Source organism: Miniopterus schreibersii (genome assembly GCF_964146895.1).
Source record: "Miniopterus schreibersii genome assembly, chromosome: 6".
Taxonomy (NCBI): domain Eukaryota; kingdom Metazoa; phylum Chordata; class Mammalia; order Chiroptera; family Miniopteridae; genus Miniopterus; species Miniopterus schreibersii.
Genome location: NC_138107.1, coordinates 82,007,936 through 82,029,792, shown reverse-complemented (window position 1 = coordinate 82,029,792; position 21,857 = coordinate 82,007,936). Strand labels below are relative to the sequence as shown.

Genomic DNA, 21,857 nt, shown 5'->3' with positions numbered 1-21,857 from the left:
TTTTGGCATATTTCCCTGAACAATTCCCAATACTTTTCATTTTGTCAGGCAAAGCAAATAAAGTGATGTGTAGGTGTAAATACCAAGCGATGTGTAGCTGATGAAATACAGATGATTCTGACAGAGTAAGAAATTCTACGGTTTGAAGAACAGCTTTTTAAAGCGAATTAATCTGTTCTGCATTTGGGTTATTAATAGTAGGAAAAAATGGGAATCCACTGTTTCAGACAGTCATCCTGCTGATCTACTTAAATCGCATTTACACAGAAATTGAAACATACAGTAACAAATATACTGCTATTTAGGTTTATTAAGAAATGACGGCATGAACTCTAAAGCATGGGAAAGGCTTTATGTCACGGTATTCAGACAAGAAGGCAGGACACGAGTTGTATTTATGGCCCGCTCTTGATGTATAGGATGGGCGAATGCAGATAAAACCCTGGGGGGAGACAGAAAGACTTTTAACACTTCTGAGTAATGAGAGAGTTCACTTTTTCCTTCTTTTTCCTCTTCTTTATGTTAAGTTTTTATACAACGAACCAACAGTTTTTTACAGAATAAAAAGACCTTTCAGAAAAAGTCTCCACTTAACAGAGAAATCACTGGTATTTCTGGAAGTGTAGGATGGTTTGTACCGTCCCTCTCCCATAACTGATCAAAAGTAAAAATATGGAGGTGATTTTTATTTCAAATGAACTTTTCATTTTAGATTATAAATAAAATGTCTGTTTTAAACTGATCTCAAGTATCCAGCTACTAGAAGATAGATAACAAAGGCAGTTTACACACTTACGTATTGCTGGCTGCGTTGATGGGGGAAGGTGGTTCCCGCCTTATAGAACACAGTGCGGGTACATCTTTCCAAAAAACCTTCACGGTCTGCTGCAGACGCACAAGTATCTCAAAACCCTACCCTTGCAGCTTCTGCTCTTTCCCAGCCCAGTTGAAAGGGACATAGTTTAATTTCTGTTCCTTCGCAGGTCATTTGTACAGAAAGGGAACTTATATCACAATTTCAGAAAAAGAGCTGATCTCTTGGGGTCAAATTTGTACTTGAGGATTCAGGTTTACCTTCCATTTCTATCTACAGCATGGCAGCCTGGCTGCTTCATCTCAATCGCACATACGAATATTACGGCGCTAGCACAGAGCCGTGCTCTCCTGGGCACAGGCCGGAGGGGCCTGTGATCCCAGTTGGCCGTGCTAGTGGCCATTCTTCAGCACATGGGCCGGAGGCCAGGCTGTGACAGCTGGGCTTCAAGTGTACAACCTGATCACAATACCAGCAGAGCTTGTGTTTTAGAAGCACCGATTCTGTGTTCCTGGCTAAGGGCAGGGCCATGTCTACACTTGTGTTTTTATTTCCAATATTCAGAAGCCCAAAGCAGAGTAAATCATGGCCACTCCATATGAAAAAATGCTGCATGATTTCTCCTTCAAAAAACTGAGAACACGTCCACCTCAGTGATCCTTAAATCCTCCTGCCCTAACCAGAGCGAGATAACCAGCAGACCCTCCAACCATGATCACCTAAGACCTGGGAGAAGGCAGGCAAACCTGTGGCTAAGATGCTGAATTTGGAAGTTCTCAATGCCCAAGCTTGTATATTCACTGTAAACAAACTTGCATTAAGCACACTGTCCATAAAGCAACACTGATTAGATGTGTGTCAGGTGGCTCCTTTCACAAACTGGCCCCGAGGAGCCTGCAGGTGGGACCAACATCTTTTAGCAAGCTTTCCTGAAGCTCAGTTACAGGACATTAAGGGTGGGGCTGGGGGAGACGCAGGCTGGTAAGAACCCCATTAGGGTCGGAAGTCCAACTCTAAGTGAGCAGGGCAGACTGAAAAGAGGTGATACTATGCACAGTATCTTGATTTTTGGTAGTTCTATCTTTGTAGTTCTGAAACACTGAATTCACCTCTAGGGATCTTTCCTAAGGAAACACTGGACAAGTACACAAACATGCATGCCCAAGGTTTGTAATTTTAGAAAATTTATATATTTTTATTGATTTTTTTAGAGAGCGAGAAGAAAGGAGAGGAGGAGAGAAGGGAAACATCAATGAGTAAGAACCCTCAATAGACTGCCTCCTGCATACCCCCCACTGGGGCACGAGCCCGCAACCTGGGCATGTGCCCTGACAGGGAATTGGGCCAGTGACCTCTCGCTTCATGGGAAGGCGCTCAACCAACTGAGCCACACCGGCCAGGGCCAAGGTTGATAATTTTAGCACTGTTTATAATGGCCAAAAATGGGAAATAATTTAAGTGCCCAACAATAGAGAACTGGTTAAGTGAATTATGGGACATCTCTATGATGTTTTCCAATCATTTTCCTGCCTCTGTAGACTTAAAGCAGTAGACACATCTGTACTCTCAGTGGCTGGGCCACAGCAGTGCTTCTGTGCTGGGAAGACGTGGAAAATGGAACCCACCCTCACCCAGGCATTTCTACCACCCACTCCTGAAGAATCCAGGGTACGAAGGGTGAAATGGTATGCAGTCATGAACAATGGTAACATGACTCTGCACTGATTCACACAGAGCTAGGTGCATAACACACTGGGGACAATCAGTCACGGCTAGAAGAGCAGTGTCAGCGATCTCACTGACGAATGACTTTATCTATGTCAAGATGGTCTCAAATGTTAACAGCTGTTTCCTCTGGGTTCTAGGAGCTGGGATGTTTCATTCTCTTGTTTATACTTTCTGTAGTTTTGGAATATTTTTACAATGAGTATGCATGAATTATATGATGAGAAAAAGAAATAAAGCACTTACATTCATAATTAAGTATGTAAAAAGAAAGGTAACTAGGAGTCAAGTCCAATTATAAGAAATGTCTCTGCCTGGTAAGAGGTTTTTTTGCCTCAAGCCTTGGCCTATCGATCATTAGCAAGCCTATGCAATGAAAATTTGAAACAACAAAGGAATTTATATGGTCTCTTGATGTTCCCTCAGGTCACACTGAATAAATATTTGAAATCCCTTGTTTTCTATTGTTTTTCAGCTAATGAATGCATTTCTTTTTTTAAAAGAGGGAAAATAAAGCAAGCACTCCCTTTCATAAATACTGTGCATCTGTCTTTGGCCCAACATCAACTTTGAAATGCAATGAAACAGTGAGTTTTTATAATTTAAATACATCTATAAGAAATAGTAAAAACATGAATAGGAAAATCAAAGTTCATGGAATTATCTACATTTTCTATTAAAATGTCATTTCTAACTTGAATATAAAAACGCCCTGCTCAGTTCAAAATATTTTACTTTCAACTTTTAATTTTTATCTTGAAAAACTAAAAGAAAAATCCAGGGTGGAGGACAACAAGGCTGATCAAAACACAGTATGAGAAACAAAAACTAAAGTACTGAATTAGTGACTCATTACACTTTGTATTTTGTGGACACGAATTTGTTTTGCACTGAAAAGAAAAACTTACCTCTTGTCAACGGAAGGAATGCCAAGTGAAATGGACAAGATAATGTCAAATCTGAGAATCGGATGGATCTGAGGAGTGTGATGACAGACATACACAGGGAAGAGGGTCTGATAAACATATCTTCTTAGTGAAAGAGATTTTAAAGTAGTCTTACCCAGCAACTAAGACGTATTTTCCATCTGCTTGATCCTTTAACCTTTCCAGCAGGGACAAGCATACTTTGGCTTTGCTTTTGCCATAGATTTCAATTTCATCTGCAAGCAATCCTATCTCCTTGGCAAGGACATCCACAGCTTTTGGCGTCTGTGCTCTTGAAATCTCAATATCACTGGGGGGAAACACATAAGAAGCAAGAGTCTTCTCAGCTTAGGTGGTCGCTGCTGGAGTGAAAAACAGCCATACACCACGCCAACAATGAAATCAACGCAGCGGCTTCATGGTCCTTCATCCCAAGCAGTAGTGAGCACGACTGCTAACAATTAATGTTTGTGAGAAAATGGTTTTAGAGAAGCGACTCTTAAGAACTGGTAGAGATCCTAGAATTCTGCCCAGGTACAAGGAGAACACCTAGGTCATAAGAGAGGAGGCTGTATGTTACGTGCCCGTAAGTATAAAGTCATTATGGAGCACGATACTTTCTATGGGTCATCACTGTATTTGTTAACCATGAATAGATGGGTTACCAAATAGTGCTCTATTACTGGGCTAGCCCCATGTGTCTTTTGGCTATTCAAAAAAGTGGAAATGCAACTTTGTTTTATCTGTGTCCACACTTTTCCTCCCTTTTTCCTATTTCAAGTCCAAAATCATATTTCAAAATATTTTATTAATTACATAACTCTAACAGACCCAATGTTTGAAGCTCAACCTCAGACACAGGACAATTTGGGAGCTCCAGAGTGTAACTGGGCAAACACTTTATTCTACTTTCTCATCTGGCAAGATGGGAACGCCACTGCCACTGCTCATCTCTCAGGAGTGCTATGAAAATGAGCATCTGCTGAACTTCTCAGAGAGCCTTTGGGGCTCCTGGGTTTGGCCATTATTTTAGTGGGGTTTGAGGCTTTCCATCTGTTTTCCTGGCCATCTGTTTGAGAGTGAGACCCAGCAGGCACAAGCCAGCCTGCAGGAGAGCAGGCATCAGAGACTGAGAAGATAGCAGCCAGGTTCCAGAGCCCTGGAGCCCTTATTTTGGGGCATGATAGTCTGTGCAGTGGGCAGCAGATTACTCCCTGCTCTGGTTCATTTCTATTGCTACTGCTGAGGATCTACTCTCAGCTGCCATAGGAACCCATTCTTCCCCATGACCCCACAGGGGTGTGACTCTGGTGCACGAGATACCAGTAAAGCTACCTCCAATCCCGACTTCTCCAAAGGGCAGCTCAGAGAGGGGAGAGGGCACCTGGGGCCAGAGATGGGCTGAGCTTTGTGACTCCAGCCAGGTTCTCCCTCCCCCAGTACCCTGGATTTTCCTCCCCATGCCCCTTCACTGCCCAAGCTCCTGCTTCATTTTACCTTCCAGGCTACCCCCTTCTCTCTCTCTCTCTCTCTCTCTCTCGCCACAATCTCCTAATCGAATAGATTTTCCTCTCTTGGAAAATCTCCAAAGTTTTCCCTCTTCACTAGCTAAGAGTGACAGTGACATCATTTTGATTTTTTGAGTGATTTATAAACTACTTAGCCTGCCTTTCTTTCTCCAGTGGTGCTAGAAGTCAAATTTGGTTAAGCAAGTAAAGCACATTTCCCCCCAAGTAGAATTTATTTTGATTATGAAAAGGTTGTGGCACACAATTTGGTAGAGTCCATCTCAAATATTTTTGTTCTCTGTAAGCAGAATTTACTCATTTACTTTTAAAAATTAAGATCCTATAATGATGTAAGTAACTTGAAAAGTATTTTATGAAACAGATTACAGAGCTACAGGGATGATACTGTGAAAAACAACATTCCTTGGGATTTATGTATTAATGAACATTGGAGATGACTAAGATGTTTAGTCTCTTTCAGGGGTGAAAGCCTGGCTTGGAGGGTCTCATAGGCCTCGTGGGTATAATCAAACCACAGTGTTCAGTGAACGCGCAAGGGGACACAGGTCAATTCTGAAATGCAACTGGTCACCAAGCGAAAACTTAGTCAGCTACTACTGACAGTTTCCCCAACAGTGGCAATGGGATCACCTGGGGAAGCGCTGACGTTGTTTCTACCTCCGATGAAAGGGGAGGGGACAACTCAGAGGTGGGGCCACCACAGAGGGTTCATTATGAGGCTGGAGAAAGCCCTTCTCTGGCTCAGATATCTAATTATGCCAAAAATGTTGAGACTCTGTTCTTCAACTTGTATTTGCCAATTTATTCGAAAGGATATGTAGCTTATGCTTCATTAGATCTCACTCTGAAGAAAACATCCGTCTGGACAGTCCCAGAGCATCCTGCCAGACAGTACATACTATCGCGTTCTGAAGGCCGCTGAGCACACTCTCCACGTGTACTGCTGCTCTTTGCTTTGGGTTTCCCACTCACCCCCAGGGTGGAAGCCTACAAGGCCCTCAAAACCAAGATGGCACATCCTGGGTATTTCTAACACTAAAAAGCATATTCCAATCATTCCACTACTGTATTTAGTCAAATCTAAGACACCATTATTTTATAGACTACTAAGAAAAAATCACTGCCATTTAATACAGGATACATCAGTGACAGTAAGGTTACATACCGATTTCAGAAATAAAAAAATACATATATTAGAAATGATAGGTTATGGTAAACCTGTTATTATTTAATTTGGGAATACTTAAATGATAGAAAAAAATGGCACAGCAATTTGATTAAATTATTTACCGACAAAACCATAATACCACAAGTCGTGCCCCCACTCAATGGGTCATTCTGGATATCTAAGGCACTTTGATGAGCTGACATCAGTAAAAACAAATCCCCGGATACCTGGGTACTGGGGAGAGTGGCTGAAGTTTCAAGCAGTGAAGTCTCCACCTCGTGTACTGCTGTTCGCGAAGCCATCTTCTTCCACTGCTCACCATGTTCTTCAGTGGGGGCAGAAAGAAAAACATGTTAGAAAAGTAAACGCTGACAGCCATGTATCTGAAAATATTGCTCAGGGATGTCATGCCATGAAAAGATTATGAAGTTGCACAATGACTCAAGTGATGATCAGGTATAATTGTATTCTCATGTAATTAAATTTGTAGGTTTTTCTTGAAGAGGAAAATGGAAGATATATATGCTATTAAAATAAAATAGTTCACTAAGGCATCAACTACGCAGAATAAAATTCTAGAGTGGGTTTTTCATCTCCATTAAAAATGAAAAATGAGGAAAATGTGAGAATGCATGAATAATCAGGCTGGATGCCTAGCTTCCAAAATTTGCAACACCATTCAAGTATAATTCTTCTACAGCTGATATAATCGAGTAGGCAAATTGAATTATTAAATAGTAACACACACACACACAAATAACATTTGGCTTTGGTTGAAACATAACAATCTTTACATCCAATTTCAAAGTAAACATTTTTAACTGTGTACTGAAATGAACAAAAACTTGCTTCTGTTTAATTCTACTATGGCAGGAACGTGAGGCTTGGGTGTCTCCACAGGTAGCTTGTGCCCTGCTGGCCGTCCACATCACCGCAGGCTCCAGCGCCAGCACAAGACGCGTGCACAATGGACACCTGGAGATCTTAGGCTTTAGGTCACACAGATGGTGGTGGTTCAAAAGGATGTCTACAAATTCTTTAACACTCCCGTCTTCAAGGGGTAAGCCAATTCCCTTCCTCTTGAATGTGAACTAGATTGGTGGCTCACTTCTAGTGAAGAGGAAATTAGTGACTTTGGAGACTGGGTCATAAGGCCTGCTGCAGCTTCCTCCTTGTGTTTTTCTGCAGATCACTTACTATGGGAGAAGTTAGCTGCCACACTGTGAACAGCCATACAGAGAAGTCTACATGATGGGGAACACAGCACCCTGCCAAGAGCCACTGTGGAATTAAATACCAACACGCCAATAGCCAGGTGAGTGCGCCATGCTGGAAGTAGATCCTCCAGCCCCACTCAAGCCTTCGGATGACTGTGGCCCCAGCAGATGTCACTGCATGAGAAACTCTGACCCACAGAAACTGTGAGATAATAAACGTTTGTTGTCTTAAGTTGCTAAATATCAGGGAGCACTTATTACACAGCAATAGATAATAACAAACCCTGGGATTTGAGTCCCTGCCTCATACTTGTCATATGATCAAAGGCAAGTACCTTAATTTTTCTAAGACTCCATTTCCTCATCTATCAAGTGGGGAAGACCATTACCTGATAGGACTATTGTGAGGAATTAAATGACACACATGCGCAAAGTGTTTAACGCTGCATCTGCTAAACAAAAAAAACTTGTAAAATATTAGTCAGAATTAATCAAAGCTCCAAACTCAAAAATTCCCAAGTAGCTGTGTCACACACACCTGGATCCGCAGAGCTGCAGCAAGGAGGCTCACATCATTTTCCGCGATGGGACCACTGAAGGGTACACCTGGGGATCCGCAGCCAAGCTTCCCTGGGAAAAGTGTGGGGGAAGCAAAGGCTTTCAGCATGTCATAGCCTATAGCCAAGCGCTCCCTGTGAAAGGTTGGCACGCTGAATGACCTCGTTGTCACCCAAGTAAGTCAAGATGTCACAGCAGACACAGCCACGGGTAGGTCGCCTGTCCCTGGCACCACCTTGGGTTTCTCCATTGGGCCTCAGAATTCAGAGTTGGGCTAGATTAAAACCTGGCCTCTATCTCTTACTAGCCACTGTGATTCCGAGCCTGTTAATTGATGGAGGTCATATCAACCTCAGAGAATTCTGTGAGAATCGAGTGTGATATGCTATGCAAAGTGCTTGCCATATGGTATGTATCTTTAAGCAATATGCATAAAATAAAAGCAATTTCACTCATGCATGAACCTGAAGTATAAGAAGGGGGAGTGAACACCTACCTATAGGATAAGCCCAGCCAGGGTGTTATGTGAAAGACTAGGCCTTCTTTGCTGGTTTTAAAAAAACCCTGTCATCAAAGCGATGTGACCAATTTCTCATCAAAACTGAGAAATTCTGGAATATTATTTTGAGGGATTACCTGGTTTTCAGAATAGAGAGACACTTTTAAGAATTCTCCTTTTCCCTCCTCTAGCTGGCATTTGGAAGTTTATAAAAAGCAAACACACATGTAAAATGCTTTAGTCTACATCTTCCCTGAGAGAAAAGAAACAGTCCTTATAGCAACTCTTTTGAATTTAGAAATTCTCCCCCTCTTTTTTGGCCCCTTCACTTTGAAATTATCCATTTTGCTGGCAGTCCTTTACAAGAGAGAGCACCAAACACTTCGGGGTAATTGTCCTGTGATGTTCTGTTGTCAAATGTGTTCAGGGTGTTGGAAAATCATACCCCTTAGGTATTGTTTAAAGATTAGCAACAATTCAGTCTTATAAATCATGCTCAGGCAAAAGCCAAGAGTCTCGAGAATGAGAGAGATTTGTTTTGTTTTGTTTGAGTAACTAGAGATCTGTTCTGAAGGTCTGTCCAACCACTATGGAAAAGAAACGTGCTTCCCTCATTCTTATCTCTGTCCTTCAATGATGGAAACAGGAAAATGCTACACTCTAGGAACTGGTATCCACTAGAAATGCATATTCCCGAAATAGAATCACAAATACCCATGTGAATGAAGAATATTTGCCTCTAGAATTACACAGTGAGTAATTCCGCCTATAACCTCAACCTGCCTTTCACACAATAGAATGTGGCTAAAATACAAGAGTTTAAAACACAACACGAAACACACACGCACATACATTTTAAATCTTAGAAGTATCTCGTAGGACCCAGCATTTTTTTCAGAAGAAAGTTAAATCTCAGTAATGCTTTATACCATATTGTTTTCTTTTCCTTCTACTATATTCTATCCAATAAAATTAAGTATAATGCTTTTTTAATGGAAAACTGCCAAGATGGTTATCTCAAGGTGACTTCACACATTTTCTAACACAAACACTGTATTGCTTTTGTAGTAAGATCAATGCATCCTAAAACTATATTACAAATTGTGAATCCAGAGAATTCAAAGCAATTAAGATGGTAACTTGCTGAATTAGGAATACATCCTTAATAGTTCATGGCTGAAGAGAATGGAGAAAGGAAATCATTATCTCACCCCCTGCCAGTGTGGAGGGCAGGCCCCATTTGGAGGGCTGGTTACACTTGGCCTGTGAGTCCAGCCAGGGTCCCATCCCAAACCAAATGGGTCTTTTCACTTCCCACTAAATATTCCCCATTAACTCAGGGATCCTCCAGGGACAGGTCAATGAATCACTTTAAAAAGGCAGCCTTTCATTTGTAATTTTTATTATAATAAGAAACTTTCCACAATAAGAAAACTTAAGGCTAAAGTGTTACAACTTCCCCTGGAAATCAGAACAGGCCCTTTCTGACAGGAGCAGCTTCGAGACCACCCTGGGAGTTTTTCTAGAATAAATGAAGTGGGAGGGGCCATGGCGAATTCTGCAGTCTCCCTGCCATCTCTGTTATATGGAAATGGTTCAGCTTCTTTTGCAATCTGGCTGAGGGCACTCTTCTTATCAAATATGTGCTGTACGAACCCACAGACTGAATTCTAAACATTTTCTCCCTCTCCCAGGAGCACAAGTTACCAAAAAAATTTATGTGGAGGTTTGAAAATAGAAAGAGCTAAAAATTACAAGTTAGTACAGATAAAACGTTAAAAAAAACATTAGTTTTTAAGTTAAATATTAACTTAATACAGTAATTTAAATACATTAACAGTAAAGTGCAATAGATAAAGTTTCAGTACAATTTTTGTGACAATGCTCAAGATTTTCTCACTTGTAACTTAAAACACCTGAAGTACACTATCAAATGACAATCTATTACTATTTTTATAAAGAATACAATGTAAGAATCCTCAAAGGAACATAATTTAAAAATTAGTATTAACTTATATAAAAATTAATACAGACTTGCTTATTCTAAATGGCTGAGCCTTTAAAAAAAAAGCAAAAAACATTAAGTATATTGTATTGAGAATTAAAATTTGAAATAAAGAAACTGCCAATAATATGATATAGCCCAGGGAAAGGGCCAAAACATCTAGAATTAAAAATAAAATAAAAACAGTAATAATGATTAGGAAAATGGGTAATAGATATAATGGATTTTAGAATAATTAAAGTTCAAAAGTCATAAGCAAATATTCCAACTCTAACAGGGCAATGATTACATTACACAAATGCCTAATTTCTCTAGAGCTGCCTTTTCTTTCTCAGAATCTCATTGGCCCTCTTCCTTCCTCGGGCTTGATTTCTCAGGTACGAACTTTCGTTCTGCTAACAGGAGTCTAAAGTTACTGTATGCCGGTGTAGCAGCAAGGAAGTGGGGCGAGGGAGTGGACCAACACTTACTGGCAGCTGCTGTGGAAGAGGCCTGGCACCCGAGGTGGGCGTCTCGTTAACTCCTCCCAACAGCCTTGCTCCCTTCTTTCCCCCAGGACAAGAACTCAGAGCTTAGGTTATTTGCTCAAAGTCACGCAGCCTATACATACCATGCAATTAAGAGTTAGAGCAAACAAACCAGAAAACCCTCTCATGTCTGAATCAGATCAATGCTGACCCCAAATTCTATGTTCTATATTATATGTCCTTCAGATCCCTAAGAGCGAAGGCTCACAGTCCCCCAGGATCCCTGAGCTCACTACCATGAGCCCTGGGGTGCAGTCCATGGTTCTGCCCTACTCCACACTAAATACAACTGAAGTTGCTGTTTCAATACTGTTCTCTGGGCCCAAGACATAAGACCCGTATCTCCTTTATCTCATTGGTACATCAGGAAGTCAGTCCTCATTTTGGGGTACAAATGGTCTTGCTTTAGCAAGCAAAGCATTATAAAATCACAGCCCACTTCTTTCATTTGAAATAACTGTTTTAATAATAAAAAAACCTAGTTATCCTTATAGCTAGAAAACGGAAGATTGCCATGTCTCTGTTTTAAATCTAAACGATTTTTGCCATAGAAGAGCGAACAGATCCAACAAGTTAGGTATGACTGTTTCCTGAGCACTGCTTCTGGGGTATCAGCGAACAGACAAACCTCCCCAGAGATCAGGTATTCAATAAAATGCCTCTATAGAATTACCTCATCGTAAATCAGCATATCCCATATATTTTTACAGGGGGGAGAGGATAGGGAAACCTTGTACCATTAAGATGGGTATAAAAATTTCATTTTAAAACCCTACCTTCATTCAATCACAAGTTTATTAAAAATTCTTTTGTTCTTAAGTTTAAGTAAAAGCACCTTTCCTTTTTCTTCTATAATATCCCATAAAATAAAGCTGAATGCTTTATTTTAAATGCAAAACAAAAAGTGAAACGGTTCTCTCAAGGTGACTGGATCAGAAATTATCTTCATTTTCTTCTGGATACTGTTCTCTAAGGTTTCCCAGTGGTACTGGCAGGTGGAAGAGGGCAGAGGCCCCCACACACTTTGGCCCCAAGTTCTGACCAGCTTTGGGGAAAAACAACACTGTCCGCCAGCCTGCTCAGGACAGCCCTCCACTTCATGCTAAAGTCTGGAGCCAAAGGTACCGAGGAAGGAGGGTTCCTTTGCCTCCATTTGCCAGTATCTTTTGCATCTACATGTTACTCAGAGACTTGAGGAGGAGGGCTGAGTGTGGTCCAGAGCTTCCCTGGCCTCAGAGCATCTTTCTGTGAGTGAGAGAAGGGTACCTCCTGTGGGTCTGCTCCTATGGTACCTGGCTGGGTGCCCTGGTGCTGGAACAGCTTGAGCCACTCTAAGGGTGGGCCTGCTGTGGTCCAGGGCATTCCTGGTTCCCTGGGCAAAACACCATCAAATATCAGCAACAACGCTAACACTGCCTCTGTTTCTAATGTAGACTTTCGCACCATTCTCAAGTGCCTTTGGGGGGTTCGCTACAAGGGGAAATCAAGTCCTGAGGGCTGGTCTCCACTCCTGGCCACAGTTTTCATCTATGCTGAGGTTTAGCTGAGATTTCTTTGGGAGTAAGGATTCTGGTGCTTTTTAAAAGTCTGCAGAAAACAGTATTTATAGCTGACCTCAAACATGAGCAAGTTATCCACTTTAGGCCACAACTGACTTTACTGCTTGATACTGGAGGTGGCCATGGGAGAAGGGGGGAGGGGGGAGGAGAGAAGGGGGGGGAGGCGGCCACTGCACTTGGTTTCTTGGCTTCTCTTTCCTGGACAATGTGGCTGCTGTATCAGTACCCCAAAAGGTGGGCACACCCACTGTTTCCTCTCCGGTGTGCGCATATTTGACAATGACCAACATTTCAGGAACATACCCTTTTGAATAAGTGTAACATGTCTTGTAATAATCACAACTATTTTTATCAGAAGCCCAGCACCTACTTCAACACATTTACCTGAGAGTAAGTCATGGGAACAGTTGAGAACAATAGTTCCTGGCTGTATCCAAGAAAGGGGAATTTCTTCTGGCTTGGGTGAGCCTAACACCACAATGTCAGCCTCTTGTAGCTGGAAAGAGAGAGAAACACCACGTATGGTTTAATCTATTGCATAAACACACGACTAACGATCAACATCAAATGATTTGAAGACAATAGATAATCGCAGCTCCAGACTGTCACTCCACACTGACAAAAGGGACAGAATCATGGGCTGACTTACCAACACAGCTAATGTTAGTGTTAACAGAATGTGACTACCATATCCTAGAAAGAAAAGGAAACTTTAAAACCTTCCTCAGGGCAGTCATTCAGCATAAGGGCTACCTGTACTATTGTCATTTACATGTGTTTTTTTTTAAACCTCACCTGAGGATATTTTTTCCATTGGTTTTCAAAAAGAGTGGAAGAGAGAGAAACACCAATGTGAGAGAGACACATAGATTGGTTGCCTCCTGCATGAGCTGGGCCTGGGGATCAAGTCTTCAACCGAGGTATATGCCCTTGGCCGGAATCAAACCTGGGACCCTTCAGTTCCCAGGTTGGTGCTATAACCACTGAGCAAACCAGCTAGGGCTCATTTACATGTTTCCACCACTCACTGCAACATAAAGAAAGGGGGGGGGGGCAAAAAAAACCACCAGTGGAAGGCAGAGATGGGAAGGCACACCAGGGTGGGTGCATCCTGACTCACACAGCGGCCTAGGAGGAACATGGGAGTTGATGTACTGAGGTCCCTTGAAGATGTGACCAGCACAGGGGTCTGTACAATTGCACAACCAAAATTAGAGCCATATGGAACTTTTACTAGATCTATGCAAGGATTTTCAAGAGCTCAAGAAAGAATCTCATTTTCCTTGAGGCCCTGGTTAGTCTCCTAAAAAACTGTGCTTTTTCTTTTTTTTTAGGAAAAGGAAAGAATGCATCCACTACTACAAAACACATTTATGTCTGTTCTGTTCGGAGTTTGACAACACAGTGCTGGAGGAATGTGTCTGGCAGGAAGGTCACGTCTAGAGGTAGGGTAAGCATGTGGCTCTGAGCTAAACCAAAGAATGCCCACCTGTCCACCTGTCCTGGGACCAACGAAGTAACTGATGATCTGAAACTAGATCCATATGAGGAGGGACAGAGGTGAGAAGGAATCTTACAGCCTTGAGGGGAAGTGGCTGCACCTTCATATGTCCACTTGGTGCTGTCAATCTCTCACTGTCTCAAATATGAGAGGGTGGTGCTACAATACCGATTTAGTAGACCAGGAAACTGAGGCTCAGAGATTGCAAGTGTCTCTGTTATATGTCCTGTTTGTCCTAATACACTAGTCCTGGAACCCTCTATGAGGTACTAAGAGAGGGAAGCCTCCTGCCCTTTACTTTCCAACACCGACGGCCCTTCCTCCATTATCCTTTCCACAGACTTCGATGCCCTGCCACTACCACCCCTCAACCACCGGAAAACAAAGGTGCTCCACGTTTCAGCTCAGATAGGCTCATCGTTGAAGATTTCGGGGAGGATTAAGCCAGCTCCCCTGCCTGAGAGTCTGCGATACTGTCTGGCAAGAGACTCTCAGCTAAGGTCTCTCAGGCCTCTTGGGACCAGAGATGGCAGTGAGGGAAAGCAAACCCATGACAGTCCTCCTTGGTCTATGAACAAAATGGCCAACATCCAGGGCAGCTCCAAGTTCCCAACAGAGGTGGAGCATGATAACAATTCAAGTGCCTATCCTTTCAAAGAGCCGATAAGGCTGAGAAACATCCCAGAAACATCTGATCAATTTGCTCATGCACATAGGACAAAGTGGATTAGCATTCACTGAGCACCACTAATGAGCCAAACAGCACTTGCTGCTGCTGTTCAGTCCCATACTTTATATATGCACAGGGAGAAGAGCAAATTCACTGAAATGGAGTCTCAGAGAATCAACTGTATGAACCACATTAAAAAGACAAGTCCCTACTAAAACAATCATTCTCTTCTTATGGCCACTACAATGCAAAACTGAATTAAGATGCTTAAAGCCAGTATTACCAACAATCTAGTGTGTTAATGCCACTCACATTCTCTACAGACAGACCTGAAAGGCAGCTGGACTTCTGGGTGATGTTATATTTGGGGGAAAAAGTGTTCTTATGGAAAGAGGACTTTACACATCTGAATAAGAAAGCACATTTCTTTACTCACCTGTACCTGTGGTACAGGCATTCAACTACAGTAAGGCTCAGGAGAAACACAAATGTTCAAGGCTGTTGAGAATGACCCGAAGATAAGAAAGGCCATTTTTCTCTATTTTCATGCACAAGAGCAGCAAAAACAGAACACATGAAAACATCTATAAAAAGTTAATATGTACAAGGCTGAAATGCTCATTTTGGAAAAAGCCAAGGATCACAGGTTCACACAAGTCCCCTGAGAACACTCAGTTTCCTACAACGTGGTGTCTTTGATGCAACCTGTTCTTTTCATTACCTATAAATCTCCGCAATCCCATTTCCACCCCTCGACTCCGGACCCAAAGGCAACTCTGGAGTGGGCTGTGCTAATAGGCAGCCGGGGGACAGTCTATCCCACCACAGAGAAAGGAACAAAAGTCTCCTCCCTTAGCACTGATCACATCATAGCTGCTAATTCTTTCTGGAAGGAAAAAGTGCTAGATGCTTAAATCAATAAATAGCCCACTGAGGACTAGGGAAGATTTTAATGAGCTAAAATTCAAGGAGAATTATCATCTCCCTGACAGCTCCTACTTTCCTCCTCCCAAGTGGGAAAGACCCTGGCCAGAGCCTGGCTTGAAACTTTACCTCATAACCAAATACTGTGTTCTCTGCTGAGAATTGAGTAGAAACAGCTTAAAGAGAACGCCCACTCCCCAGGCATTAGACGAAATGTCAAAACAATAGCAAGACGCAGATATGCAAGCATTTAACACGGAGCATATGGGAGCCTGTGAGAGGAGTGTACAGTGTAGATAACATGAAATATGTTTTTCTTTAACGCATTGATTTTTAAGGGAGGGGGCAAGTGTGGGAACATGGAGAGGGAGGAAAGATGTGATTTGCGAAGTTATAAGGAACATCATAATTTTGCAATTAGCGAACAAAATGCATTTAAAAATTTTAACTATAGAAAGTACAGCCTCACCCTCCTTGGCTATATGGATTTGCCTTCTGCTGTCGATGTTTCAAAAGCGTACATTTGAGAACCTCAGGTATGAGAACTGTATACACTGTAAACTAAAACCTGGGATGGGTTAAAAAAAAAAAAAAGGTTGAGTGATATTTTTGAAAAATCATGGTTGATATGACCTGGGACTATGAAACCTATTTCTATATCCTTCCAATGTTATCAGCACAGTTCAGAAAATTAAGTTTGAAATGAAGAACAGCACTTTAAAAACTCAACAACAGGTGCTTTCTCCAGCACAGACAGGCTCTGAAGTGATAGCGACCCAGGCTTCCTTAGTGAGCACTCATTCACCTGCCATCTCCCCAGTGCCACTTGGCATAGACACTGAGGTCGCGGAGGATTTAAAAATAAAGCCCCTGCCTACAGAGTTTAGAGCTGCAGCTGCAGGAAAAGAAACCAGCAAACACTCAGTTCCTACTTATCTTGCCCACACAGCTTGGAAAGTAAGTTTCACCAGTATTTAACATCTGGACAGACACAGGCATTCTCGATCAGTCCCAGTGTGTCAGTCGGGCAGCTGTCACAAAGGGAAAGTACAGGGAGGGGTCTTGAAGGAGGTGGCCCCTCACTTGTTCTTTCACTTTCAACAAATGAAGGGGGACACGTGGTGGTTTGTGCAAGCAGTTAAGTGACTTTAAAGGTCCCATTATGATCCACAAGATTCTTCCCACTGCTTTGCAGCGACAGAGTGTCCCTGAAATCTTTTGTGGCACGGAGGTTCCTTGACCATCTCATGGCAAAGTCCTAAAAAGTTCAGTGTTTTTCTTTTTTAAATGCAATGTTACTTTTTTTTAAGTAAGTGCCACATTTCCAAATTTGCTGAACTTTTCTTGGTAACAGACGAGTAGCTGTCAGATGGGGCTTCTTTCTCTGGTTGCCCTAACACCATCAGACATGTTTTAGGAAGGTTACTCTGAAAGCTGGTGGGGAATGGGTTGAAGATGGGGATCAAAGGGGCACGATACTGAAATATGAAAGAAGAGACGGCTGGGAGGGAGTCAGATGCCATGGGCCTGGAGCTGAGGACGGTCATGCAGGAGGGGGACACAGGTTGAGATCCGTCAACACACAGATGTAGTTAAAACCAGCAGCTTGGATAAAAGCTCTGCGGGAAGCAAGAAGAATGGGAAGAACGGGGGTTCAGGGCATCCCTGGGGAGGACCCCTCTCAAGTGATAAGAGGAAAAACGATGCACTGGTGCAGCCCAGGAGACTGTGTTTCAGGGCAGGCTAAGGGGAAAGGGGTGGTTGACAGGTCTGAGTGATAGCCAAGCAAGCTAAAAGCAAACAAATCCATTTTTGGCAATTAGGAATTTCTCAGAGACTTTACTACTAAAATGGGTATTGGCAACCATGCTGGGTAAATTCTCACCATTTGAGTGGAGTGTGTTCTCCGCATATGCAGACTTCATTTGGGCATAGTTTTCATGAGCAGAGCCCTTGTTCATACATAAATTATTCTAACTCAGAATGTCTAAGTTTTCATTTGAGTTAAACGAACATCTACCATAGGATTACTGATTTGTACCTATGGTCAATATCCACATTTTCCTGAAATATTAAGCACACTGTCAAGTAGAAATGTTAAAATAGTTGTGGAAGTACTCTAAAACAAGGATGTCAAACCACTTTCATTCAGATGTTGCAATACTTTGGCAAGATACGAGAATGACAATTTCAGTAAAAGCTAATTCCCCCAATTCATGCGCACCAAGTGATCTCATCTTGGGAGAATTTTCCTTTCAGGAACTGGGTATGTTTCTTTTTTCCACTCTCCTCCATGATCAGCAGAACAGATTACTGGCCTCTGAAATTAAGACCTGCCTTATGGTTATTTCATAAATCAGAACGACTACGAGCCAAGTGGACAACGAGGGATTGTGATTGCAGCACTTATCTACCAAATTTCCCCCCCAAGGCTAATAAATGACCTTCCTTTGTCTAAACGTTCTTAAGTTCAACTCTTACATCATCATTCAGTGTATTTACTGCTCAGTGTATGAAAAGAGAATATCAAAGATACTCAGTTGTGCCTAAAACGATAAAGATAGTTAATCCCTCTTCAAGTGACCTCGACACTCACCTAAGTAACGACAGATGATAAAAAGAAAATGCAACCTCCGGTCTAGTAATGGACATACTCTGAATGATTCGTCAAACACAATTCCCTTCCTCACACTCTAGGAAATAAAATTAAAAAGTCGGGCTGAAAGACAGACAATGTGTGTGTGTGTGTGTTGAGAGAGAATATGATATGACAAAGACTCAGAATCACGTAGCACAAAGATGAGGACATGCCCAAGAGCAACACTAAGTGAGCCCCGCGCCACAGAGGCAGGCCGTACCGCCTCACAATTTACGTTTACGCCCCTAACCACACGCTTCAATGTCTACAGCATGCTCACGTTGATGCAAATGGACGCAGCTGCTGGAAATGAGCTTTGCATTCCTGACACATTTATGTTCTCAGTCCTGAACCTTGGATCACACACCAAGATTTCTGCATTCCACTTCCTTTGAGTAACTCTTGAGGCCTCAGTTGTCTCCGCTGAAAAGTGAGGACGCTGCACTTGACAGAGAGGATTGAGGTGGGGTGGGAAGAGGACTCTGGGTGGAGTCATGAGATCTGGATTCCAGCCCAGGCTCTGCTCCTTTTCATTGATGACCAGGGACAAGGCACCCTGCATAGCACCTGGTTTTCAAGTGTTTTTGTAAATTAATGAGATAATACATGAAAAGGCAATGAAAACAAAATCTTTACACAAACGAAGGTGCATTATTGTTACAGATTATATTTAAAACCTTGTGATTAAGGTATTCCAGTTCATTACCCTTCAAAAGCACCAACAATGGAGAAGGGTGAACAATGAAGCCAGGTTCCACTGACAGTATAGAAAGGGGGGCAGGAGGATACATAGGGGTACTGGGGGTGACGTAACCAGCCTGTTCTCTGAGGAAACAGCCTAGAGCCCCCCGTCTGTTTGTGCAATGTACATCTGAGATCATCTAAGACTACCAGACCTGGGGCTTTACATGATCACATGCCCATTAGTTTCAACAGATTCTCTCACAAATCCTTTTCAGAACATTGCTAAATATAACTGGCTTGATTTGGGAGCTTTTACAAATGCTCTATTCATCCCCTTTGGCGGTGTTAATAAGTAAGGCACTGATCAGGTAGAGGCAACAGTGAACTAAATGAGAGCTGACATCCAAAGGCACCTGCACTCCTTGAATACAGTATTCAAGAACCCATCAAAGAGCACAGGGGCCTATACTACTCAGGTCACCTAATCACACATTACAGAGTAACCTTGGTATCAGCTTGGCACAAGATCTGTGGTGTCCCCGTGTCAGGGGTTATTTCCCCCCACACCCATAACAATGATGCTATCCTGCGTGTCTGCAGCTCTGACCAGGGTGCCCCCCCCCCCCCCCCCCCCCGCTCTTACTAAGGTCGACACTTACCCTCTGATGAGTAAGCCCAGAGGGGTGGTGACAAGCCCAGGTCTCAGGGAGGGAGCAGCACCCTTCTCTTAAAAGGGAGTCTGTGGGATTATTAATTGTTGGCATAAAACAGCAGTGAACTCAACACAAGTCTAATGTCTTGGGCCTTGGTGTCTCTGATGTTCTCCATCTAAGCTGTGAGGTACTTCTGAGTTTTAGAGATTAACAATTAGACTTGATGTGATTATCTGGAGTAAGAGCTGAAATGGGACAGTGACTAAAAACATAGGTTATAGTGCTACCTCCATCATTTTAAAATTGTAGATATTTGGAGTCTCTTTACTTCTCTGAGCCTATTTCCTCGTCTGTGACATGGGAAGAACAAAGAGTCCTGCCTAATAGGATGACTGTGTGGAATCAGTGAGAAAACATAAGTAACGGATAGTACCTTGTTCACAGTAACCACTAACTTGATCAGTGTTAGTCACCATTATTGCCATTACAATATGTTACTGGTGTAAGTGTAGCTTCTCCTGTTAAAAAAATTATCCTGCTCATCAGAAACCTTAAAGGCCAGAAGACAGTGGAACGACATATTTACAGTGCTGGAAGGGGAAAAAAAAATCTGTCAACCAAGAATTCTATATCCACTAAAAATATATTTCAAAAATATGAGGACGAAATTAACTCATTTGCATATTAATAAAAGCTGAGGGAGTGCACTATCACTAGATCTGCCCTATAAGAAATGTGAAAGGGATTTCTGCAGCTTAAAATGAAAGGAAACTAGACAGTGACTCCAAGACATATGAAGAAAAAAAGATGTCCAGGAAAGCCAGTTGTTACTGTATTTTTGGTTTACAACTACACTTTTTATTTTCTACAGGATTTAAAAGACAAATGCATTAAAAATTATAAATACATATGTAAAAGAATTATCATGCAACTCACTAATCTAGTTGTTTAAAAGCTAGGGTTTTTGCCCCCTCCCAATCTTGGAAAAGATTTCATGTTTAGAATTTTAAAATTCACTTTTAAAAGCCTTTTATAAGCTATGCTATGCTCTGAATTTAAACTGAGAATGACTTTGTGATAATTAAGCTTTGCTCAAAAAAAACACACAAAAACACACTTTGATTCTGTAAATATGAAAGACCTGTACTTTTTCTTTCTTCTGTTAGTTCTAGTTTTGAGGGTCTCTGTGCTCAGGAGGAGAAATGAGAGCCTCTGAGAAAAACAAAATAAAACGCTTCTCTTATTTCTAGGTTATTTCTCATATGCGCAGCTGGGACTGACGTGATTCGTCACAGCTGGAGGCTGCTCGCATCGTGGTCCAGCTGTGTCTAACACAGATGCAGAAACGGCTCTCAGCTAGGAGAGTGAGCAGGCACTGCACAGAGCCCTGGGGTGCCTGTCACCCTCCTCCCTGGAGAGGTACCACTCTGCCTCCTAAGGACTAAATGTGGAACAGTCTCTCACCTTGGATTGCTTCTGGCATCAGGGTGAACAACTCATGAGGATGAGGAAGAGGTTATCTCCAAATCTAGGACAACTCTGAGTGATGGCTCTGCCCTGTTTCCACACTGGGGTCACTCCACTCCAGGGGCCGGGAAAGCTGAGGGTGGGGCTGGAGGAAGTTAGTTATTCCTTAGCCCTCAGCAAAAGCATCAGCCCAGTGCTCTGCTCACAGACATGTGATGATCCACAGCCTGGGGCTAATTTGGACAAATGCCCAGACATCCCCCCTCCCCCAATAAATGCGTAAGGCATCTCAAAGTTCAGACACAAAGCAGGAAACTGATTCTTAGTTTTCAATGATACATTCAGATGGGCATAAACTATAAAGCTACCAAATACAGAAATTTACTGTGTTCTGTAGAACTCTAAAAGACAAACCTCAATTCCTAACACTCAGGCTCCATGAAGATTTTATGCATAACTGGTATCCAAAGAATAACCTTAGATTTAGGCAGGCTGATAGACAAAGGATCTGTTTCTATTAAACTAACTCGATGTAACTGTTCCTCAACATTGTAGGACCTGGAAGGAATAACTGGTAAACCAGAAATCCCCAGCAGATACGAGGTAAAATAAAGTGGCTTCTGAGTAACAGAGGAATCACGGGAAGGCAGAGGGACCAGAGGGGGAGCTGGGCCTGGCGGAAGCTAGGCACCCACTCTTTCTTAGACACTGTCTTTTAGTTTGGCTTTGGTTTAGTTCCCTTGGCTTCCATATACTGTTGGAAACCTCATAGACAGAGCGACTCTCTCCTTCC

The 21,857-nt window shown here is 42.3% G+C and overlaps 1 protein-coding gene across 2 annotated transcripts in view; it reads right to left on the bottom strand.

The window, feature by feature from the left end:
• Nucleotides 1-21,857, bottom strand: part of MTHFD1L (methylenetetrahydrofolate dehydrogenase (NADP+ dependent) 1 like) — a 149,699-nt gene that overhangs the window by 112,157 nt on the left and 15,685 nt on the right. For both annotated transcript variants that reach the window (XM_081140670.1, XM_081140669.1), the window contains 4 exons: nt 12,912-13,023; nt 7,918-8,009; nt 6,390-6,487; nt 3,602-3,775 (listed from right to left, as the gene is read on the bottom strand). In XM_081140670.1, coding sequence (XP_080996796.1) covers nt 3,602-3,775; nt 6,390-6,487; nt 7,918-8,009; nt 12,912-13,023 — 476 coding nt within the window. The remainder of the gene's footprint in view (nt 1-3,601; nt 3,776-6,389; nt 6,488-7,917; nt 8,010-12,911; nt 13,024-21,857) is intronic.